Raw genomic sequence first — 9,464 nt, forward strand, 5'->3', positions numbered from 1 at the left:
GACATATGAGAGGTCATTTTATTATTGGTTTGTGACATTGTTACATGGTGCTCTTGGACACTAATGCTATATATCATAATCTTTTAGTCCATACCCTTAAAATTAAGAGGATCTCTTATACCTTCATATCTTCCACATGCTAATTAACTGAAAAATAACTGATATTTATGATTTAGTGCATTTGATTGGCAGTAATATTATCTTAATTGTTGAGATCTGAAGTTCAACTTTCACCACAATTAAGAGTTATAATTGTTCAGTTTAATATATGTAATTCTCATTATATTTATAAATTACCTGTGATTAATAAAAACAAAAACAAGAACAAGAAGGAAAAAAAACAAAAAACAAAAAAGTAAACAGCATGAGTTAGAGTAATGCCAAAAAGTTGAAAACTCCTACAAGCTTGAACTAGAACCAACCAAAAATTGTCAAGTATAGTAGGCACATATGGTGGATTAAAACTGTCTAAATATATATTTGACAAAGTTTGGCAAACCACCTAGCCGGCCATGATTTAATAATTTGGCAAGTCTATCCAAATATTTGGACTAACTTTGATTTGGTATGAAATCATAAATCTAACTAAAGGTTTGTTCTCAATTTGATCACATAAAGGATTGGAACTCAAAATTTAATTAGAAAGTGTGTGTATAGTGTAGATTCAAATTTAATGTTTTGTAAATCACACGCATAATAAATCTAGTTCACACAATTTAAACAATAATTTTTTAGGTATTTTCTTTGGCATGTATAACCAAATTAGTTTAAATTGTTGGACATATACTTTTATACACATACATTATTCTATTATTATGTTTGATAATGATTTGTAATGTTCAGATTTGATTTATAATATTTATTTTATTTACAAAAATAATAAGGTAAATGCTAACAAGTGCTAATATTAGAAATGTGAGAAAAAATATCTTGAAAAAGTGTAAAAAAAAAAATTAAAAAGCATTTTAAAATTCATCAAAAGTGTATTAAATTTAGTGATAATTGTCCTAGAGTTTCTACATCTTTTGTCCTTTACTTGTGCCTTAGGGTTACAGGACCCAAATAATAAATACCCAACTTGAAATAACACTTGACCCAGTACAAATATCAACAAAATGGAGCAAGAATATGAAAGTCACGAAATGAGCGAAGTCGATCTTACCTTCATTAATTGGTTGGGCGAAGGACAGAGCTGACCCATCCATGCATCCACTTTTGCACCTCGCATTGTAGTACTCAGGAATCGAGACCACTGAAAAAAATTTCAATCAAAAATCTCAGTTTGATGCCTGAATCAGATCCACTGTTGATCCTTTGAGAATTGTTTTTAGCTACTGTCCTCTTGAGAGACCTCAGATGCTGCTCGTTCCCAGAAGGTCTCAAGAATTTTGCTACCTCAAAAAAGTACCCCAAAAATGAAATGTATCAACCAGAATAAATCTTTATCCACACATTTCATTTTCGAGGTACTTTTCTGTGACTGATCGCACTTGGAACGTGAGAATTTAGAGATTTCTCGCTGGACTGAAAATCTAGGCCCATGTATCTTCAACTGACAAATTGGGAGGTAATTCTTTTACAACAGCAATCAAAATTCAAAATGATGCACCAACTACTTTCTTCAAAATGTTTTCTAAAACTGTTTTCTTCGGAGAACTTTCTTTGACAGTGTTCTCTAAAACTGCTTGAATCAAAACCAGACCTTTCACTTCTGTGCCTCAGATTCTCGTTCTCTCCTGTAGTCATAAACTGAATCAAAACCAACTCTTCCAACCCTTCTATTTCGTCGAGTTCTTTTACTCCTACCTCTCTTATTTTCCTTCACAGCTATAGGTTGTAACGACGGGACGTTATAAATCCATCCCAGTGGCACTAAAGCTGCAAGAAACTGTATCAGAATTCCCGCAGGGAGGCTTGAGTAATCACCTGATCTTATTCCAAGAAGAGAAGCCAATCCAATGCCCAAAAACCCGCTAACAATTGATGATAAACACAATGCCGAGGCCAAGAAAGAAATGAGAGAACCTTCGCAACCTGTTGGAGCCAAACTTGCAAAAAGCACTAGGAATGGCAAGACTTTAAATTGTGCAATGATTTCTGCTAAACCCGAAAAACAAAGGGCAAACACGTCATTTGGAATTCCCAGTTTCAGATTGATCTGCTTCACTAACATGAGGTCAAGAAGAAGCGAAGAAGCGTATAGAATTTGGACTATACCGATTAGTTTTCTCATGGAAATGCTTTTCCAGAAACGGTCATAGATTAAAGTTATGGAAAGAAGCATCAATTGGCCAGTCACTCGCGACATCCCAACTATTGAAGGGTCAAGATTTAGGCATTGTGTTTGGCAGCAAAAAATTGGACCCGACAAGATTGGGACAATGGCAATCGAAGCTACAATCCAAGTAAGAGGGTGACAGAGGGTTTCTTCGCTAATTGCCATCATAAGATCGGAATACTGTTTTCTAATACTATCTGAAATCGATTTCTTCGCAAGACTGTGGGGTGATGATTGAGGTAAACCAATAGAATCCTCTCTTGTCGCAAGAGAAATTGTGAGTTGGAGAGAAAGAAAAGCAGTGAAGACTAGGAACATGGATTTGGGATTTTGTGTTTTCAGTAAGAAAAAACCGCCAAGTAAGTTTCCTATGATTCCACCGGAAGCTAAGGCCATAAATGCATAAGATTGGAGACCACACATTTTGTGCTTTTGGCCGTACTCAGCAACAAGAGCGTCCTTCACTACTTCTGCAATGGATGCTCCGAGATTACTGAGAAGTACGCATGCCATGAGAGTAGGAAGGGCTTCACTTGCTAATGGGATCAACGCCAATGGCCCCCAAGATAAAACCTGCAAAATGACTGTAAGAGTGTAATTGGTATCAGTGTATGCATCACATTGGTCAACTGGTGGGTTGTTTATCAAGCAAGACAGATTCATGAAATCAATTCAGCATTGCTCTTTGATCTGAAAATGTGCAAAAGATCCAACTTATCAGATCTTTTAATGTCCTAAATCTGTCTAGAATGAGGATTTGATTTTCACAGCTTGTATAAATCTTGATATTGTTTACAATCAGAAATAGGTATACCATGATTGGAGTGGGCTAACAAGAACACACAACTTCTTCTTTTTTTAAATGCAGAACACAACATGCGGGAATACGTGCAAAACATTTAAGTTTGAATGTAAATTTAATTATGACATAATCAAAGTTTTCAATGAAGTATTGAATTTTAAATGCCAAACTGAATTAAGCTTCTAGAGCATTTTTGAACTCCCAATACTTGCTATAATAATGCAAATTGACTTCTCTCAACTTGATTATGTACATTGTACTCTAATAAATTTTATTAAGACTTGATCTTAAACTTCCCGGTAAATTAAGCAAAGTCACAAATAAAAGGCCAAAAAAAGTAAGAGTTGTTGCTTGCTCTTTACTACAAAGACTACTATTTTAAAACAGGTCAAATTTTCTCAAACTATTTCTATTGATGGCAAATCTGAAAGTTGGCATCTACCTTAAACATGCAATTTTCTATTGACATAACTATTTTAACAAGAAGTTAGCATATGAAGTCAAAGGTAAAAAGGTGTAATAACATCAAACCACAGAGACCAAAACAGAGAAAAGAGCAAGAACATATTCAACCCCCAGTTTAAGGCTATCAAAGCAAACTAAAGCATCAGAGTGTTCAGCAGCAATGTAAACATTCAATGAGAAAACAGCTCCAAATACTAAATTTCTAAAATGTCATGTTAATGACAGCCCTATGGGCGTACAATAAGACAGAGACAATGCCAAAATAGTTAGAACTATAATGCACTATTCAAGCATCCTCAAATAATTTTACATATTTTATATGAGCAATGCTAAACAAAATAATAAATCTTATAAATTTTTCCTCACTAATGCGAAGAACACAGAATTAGAACACAGATTGGGTCCCAGAAAGCGTATTGATAAACTGAGATTTATTCTTTTCTTTTTTCTTTTTTTGTGATAAATAAAACTGAGATTTATTCTTCATGTGGATCCTTCCATAACTGGGTTTAATGCCAACCTTCCATTGTATTTTTTGTGAAGTAATAGAGCATCTCCAACCCTTCACCAATTTTTTCGTCTAATTTGATTCCAAATTTGAGTAAAAAGCTTCATTTGATATGAACCACTCCAATCCTTTCATCAAATTTTTATCAAAATCTTTTTAAAAATTCTTCTTTTATCCCAAATTTCCCTTTTCATCAAATTTGATAGGGGAAAAAAATCATTTCCAATGCTTCCTTCATCTTTAAAAATTTTCATGAAAGATTTGATAAGAGTTCTCAATTTGATAAAAAAAAAAAAAATGCCTCTCCTTGATTTGATAAACATTTGATGAAATGATTGGAATCTTTTTTAAGCTCTTTTTCATCAAATTTAAATTTTATGAAAGACAAGGTGAAGAATTGGAGATACTATGTGATTTATTTTGTGTTCCAAACATTGCCAATTTTTCTTACTAACTGATATGACATCTATACCATATTATTGAAGTAGGTCTTATTCTAATTTTGAAAATTAGTAAGATTTATAAATTAGTATAACATTTGTTTATACACATTTTCTACATATTTCACTACAAATATTGACAGGGGATAATGATTACCTTTTGAACAATCATTAATATTATCCTTTTTAGAATATAACAAGAACAAAACAAACTCATTATGGTAAAAATCAATTTCAGCTAGTATAACCAAAATGACTAACAAGTGTATTTGGGGGATTCAACTAACCTCCAATACAAATATAAGGTATTCTGTGATCACCACCAATATAAAGAGCATCAGACAAGATTCCATAGAGAGGCTTTATCACCATAGGGAGGTTAGCTGTGTTCTGCACAAGCTGCAATGTTGATGGATGTAAATTGAGATTGTGGGCCATGTGGAAGTTGAGAGCCAGCCAAGGGAAGCCCCTAAAACCTTGTACCCAGTACCCAAATCCACACAAAACCAACATCTGCTGACTACCCACTTGAGAAAAACCTCTTCTCTCCTCATGTACCCTGTTTTTCTGGGTTTTATTGGGAGGGACTTGATTTGGAGTTATTGTGATGGGTTTGAGGAGGTAAGTTTTGGGTCTTAAGGGATTGTCGATGGTGTTTTTGGGGTTTTGATTGTGAGAAAAGAAAGAAAAAAATGATCTTTGTGAGGAGTTTTGGATTGCTAAGTTTATTGGGGTTAATGGGTTTCCATTAGGAACTAATGGGTAAATCATGGTTTTGAGTTTTATGGGTATAGACTAAAAACTAGAACCAGAGAGAGAGAGATGATGCTTACTCGATTGCTCAAACAAGAAGAAAGAATATGGTGTAATGGTATTACTTGAGAATTGAGGAGTCAGTGAGAGACGGTAAGAGAGAAGAGAGAGATCTAGAAGAGTGTAGTGGAGGATTGGGAATCTGTGTAGTATAGTGAGAGAGAGAGAGAGAGAGAGAGAGAGAGAGATAGGGAGGGGGGAGAGAGAGATGAAGGGTGTTCCGGGAGATACCGATGCATCGAGGTCTTTCTCACTACTATTTGTTGTTTCCTGTGGTAGATTTGAAGGGTCCTACAACTAGTACAAGAAGAAGAAAGCAACCACCAAGAAAGCCCATTGTGGGTATGTACACGGGCCAAACGTCCCTAAAATTTAAGTTCCGTGTGTTTTCAGAGGTACATTGAAAGGGAGAAATACAATGGAAGAAATTAATAGTGAGAGAATTAAATAAAATTATATTTATTTTGATAATAATTGTTAGTATAAGAATTGTTAAATTATTTTTATATAAAATAATAAAATAAATAAAAATATATATATAATTAAATATTAATATTTTTAAAAAAAATCTCAATATATAAAAAATAAAAAAAAATTTAATCCCTTCACTATTTTTTTAATACCATCTTCACCTCCTCCATCTCAATTCTCCTTCCAACCTCCGTCTATATCACCTCCTCCATCTTAATCCCCTCCCTAACTCTACAAACAAACACAACATTAAATAACCTCACCTCCATCCTAATTCTCTCCCATCTATTTGACCTCAAAACAAACGGGGCCTAGGAGACAAACAGAGTTTGGGGCGGTGGTCCCGAAGTTATGGGCAGCTATGTCCATATGTAGAGGAACTTTTGCAAACAGGTAGGGCACTGTTCCACTCCATTTGGGTACAGAGAATTTGAGGATTTGTGTGGTTTGTATCTCAAGATATAATTTTCGAGAAATTTTTTTAAAATTTTGTTTGTTTCAAAGTTTTTTAAAAAAAAATTCAAAATCATTTTCTCTCTCTTATAAATCAATCAATCACTTTTACTCTCTCATCTCTTATTCTTTTTTTCTTTTTTTGAACGACTCTCATCTCTCGTTCTCAATCACTTTTTTCTCACATACATTTTGAACGACTCTCAATCACTTTTTTGAACGACTCTTATCTACTCAATTAAATAAAGTGAGTGTTTGGGAAGTTTCTATTTTAGTAAGCCATTTTAGTTTTTTTTATTATTTTAGTAGGTTAAAATTTTTGTGTTTGGAAAGATAGTTCGATTTTTTTGTAATTGGATGTGTAATGTTTGTGAGAGAAAAAATTAAATGTTTATGGATTTAATGTAACATTTTGTCTTATTGACTATTTTAATCTATTTTGTCTTTTTTGTGAATTTTAACCCAAAAAGCCCAAAAAAAGCCCTTGCCAAACACCCCAAAATATCAAATCATCCAAAACTCCACAACTTCAAAATTATTTTTAAAATATACAATCAAATAAACTAAAAAAAAAAATTAGGCTTTCTTTGGTACAGCTCTTGAACGTTAACTAACGTTCCAGAGCTTATTTTGCATATGATGTTTGTTTAAATGTTTCAAATTATAATTCCATACTCACTTTTAAAAACGCAGTCGAAAGCGAAAAAATTTGGACTAACCGGTCGTCTCACTGGACGTCCCACCTGTCGTCCGGCCGGTTGACCGGAACAGTGTAAAATAATAATTTTTTTTTTTTTTTTGCAATTGACATATGTTAATTTTTATATATTCGAAAAACATATTTTTTGAATTTTAAAATTTTTTTTATATGCTTTAATAGAATTTTGAGTTGTATGTTTGGTTATAAATTATAAGTTTTTGTATCAAATATCATATGACACATCAACAATTCCCCACTCAATTCAAAACTCTTTTCAAAACTCTTTTACTAAACAAATTTTGCACACTCAAATCATAATTTTAAAACTCACAAACTCAAAATACAGCTCTTACACTCAAATTATACTTAGAAAGTTCTACCAAACGCAACCTTAAACTCTCTCCTCAATTTTTTAAAAAAAAAATTATCTCAAAACACAAACCAAACACACCTGAATGTGTAGGGCGATGGTCTCTAACGTTATGGGCAGCGATGTCCAGATGTAGAGGAACTTTTGCAAATAGGTAGGGCACTGTTCCACTATGTTTGGGTACAGAGAATTTGAATGGCTCGCATCAATAGGAATGGCAACGGGCCGGGACCGGGGATCATACTACCCGTCCCCGATCCCCGATGGTAACAATGTCTCCGTCCCCGGCCCCGATCCCCGATGGGGGACCTATCACCATCCCTGCCCCGATCTCCTAACGGGGATCGGGTATCTCCGATCTCGAAATTTCCCGCTTCAAAAAAAAAAAAGAAAAAAAAGACAAACCGAGATCGTTGGATCGACATCAACATCATCAACAAGAACTACAACAGCTACAACTACAATTTGTTTCATCTGATCATTATCAACATCAACAACAAACAGTGAGATAAAGAGAGATAAAAAGTGACATCAACAAACAGAGAGATAAATAGCAGTGAAACTCAGATCTCAAATCTACAAAACTCAGATCTCGGATCGATTTGCTCCGTCTTCACCTTCTCCAAGAGTGCTCGAAATTGAGAGAAAAAGAGGCAACAATGGAGAAGTTGTAGACGATGGTAGTAGGATTGCCTTTGGAAACGACAGTTGTGGCGGGATCGCCTTTGGAGACGACGGTGATAGAGGAAAAAGTAGATTAGTGGAGTGAAAGGGAGAAAGAGAGAGACAGAGAGAGACGCTGAGAGAGGAGATTGGTGGCGAGTGAAGAAGATCGGCGGTAGAGGGAAGGGAGGGAGGGGGAGAGAGAGAGAAATGAATCAACAGTGAGGCTGAAATGAAAATGAGGTTCAACCCTAAATATATATATATATATATATATACGGGGATGCTCGGGTATTACTCGGGGCGGGGCCGGGGGAACCTATCCTCGTTCCCAGGCCGAAAACTATCGGGGATTTAATTTTCAATACCATCCCCAGCCTTATGGAGATAATTTTCGGGAAAAACCCGTTCTAATCAGGGTCGGGTGCCCGTCGGGCCGGGTTCAAATTGTCATCCCTACGCATCAACTTATATCATCAAATTTAAATTTAATAAAAAAAAAAAATCTGTTCTAATTATAACATTAAATCCATATCAACTAAAAGTGAGGTTCAATTTTTCATCAAATTAATGAAGATGGGCCGAGACAACCAGGTGGATGATTGACTATAGCGATCCCGGTTTTCCCTTCCTTTGTTTATTGTGTTCCGGACTTGGTTCCGTGGTTATGTTGTTGTCTTATTCTCATTTTCATTCTTTACTCTTTGTATTTGAGTCTTGGGTTGTATTGGGCAGGTTTGGAACATGTTGGTTGTGTTTAGAAACCAAAGGTTGTTGCTCAAATTTTGGCCTTCACGCTCGAGCGAGGCTTTTGACGCTCGAGCGGGCCCTTTGTTTTTGCTTCTTCGCTCGAGCGGGCGTTTTGACACTCAAGCGTGAATATTCATCTCCCAGTATTTTTCTCTGCAGGTCGTCGTACGTTCGAGCGGGAGTTTTGACGCTCGAGCGGGCCCTTTTGATTTTGTTCCTCCGCTCGAGTGGGGACCATGGTCTGCAAAACTTCTGGAAGTGTGCATCCGGCGCTCGAGCTGCGCTTTTGACGCTCGAGCATGAGTCTGTGTCTGACGCTCGAGCGGGGAGTTCCATGCTCGAGCAGGGCGACTCTTATATCAGTCAAAAAAGTGACATTTTGGATCACTTTTTGACTTCATTTCTCTCTCCTACTTTTTCAAAACCTCTATTGGAGAGCACCTCACTTTAAAACTCCAACTTCTCTCTAGGGTTTGATCTAGTATGAGTGATCTTCTATCCTTGGGCCTTTGTAAAAAATGTGGAACTTGTTGAGAGCTACATTTTGATCCGAAAATATTGGGGTTTGGAGCACTTTCAAATTTCTTCATCTCCTCCTTTGAGCTCCGAATTTGAGGTAGGGATAACTACTCATTTTTATGGTCTTTGACATAAACTATTGGTCATTTTGATGTAATGTTGAAGTTGGATAATTTTAGGTGTTAGGGTTTCAAAATGAATAAAGAGGGGTTTGGTTATTTTGACTCATAAA

At 35.5% G+C, this 9,464-nt stretch overlaps 1 protein-coding gene across 1 annotated transcript; it reads right to left on the reverse strand.

Annotated features, from left to right (window-relative positions):
* Positions 1–963: 963 nt before the first annotated feature.
* LOC114292741 (putative folate-biopterin transporter 8, chloroplastic) lies at positions 964–5,619 on the reverse strand. Its single transcript, XM_028236768.2, has 2 exons — positions 4,781–5,619; positions 964–2,862 (listed from the first exon to the last, which is right to left on the reverse strand). The coding sequence occupies exons 1-2, from the start codon at positions 5,262–5,264 to the stop codon at positions 1,706–1,708; spliced, it is 1,641 nt and encodes a 546-aa protein (XP_028092569.2). The 5' UTR covers positions 5,265–5,619; the 3' UTR covers positions 964–1,705.
* Positions 5,620–9,464: the final 3,845 nt, after the last annotated feature.

This window comes from Camellia sinensis, chromosome 7 (assembly GCF_055761805.1).
Source record: "Camellia sinensis isolate YWXY chromosome 7, ASM5576180v1, whole genome shotgun sequence".
Lineage (NCBI taxonomy): Eukaryota > Viridiplantae > Streptophyta > Magnoliopsida > Ericales > Theaceae > Camellia > Camellia sinensis.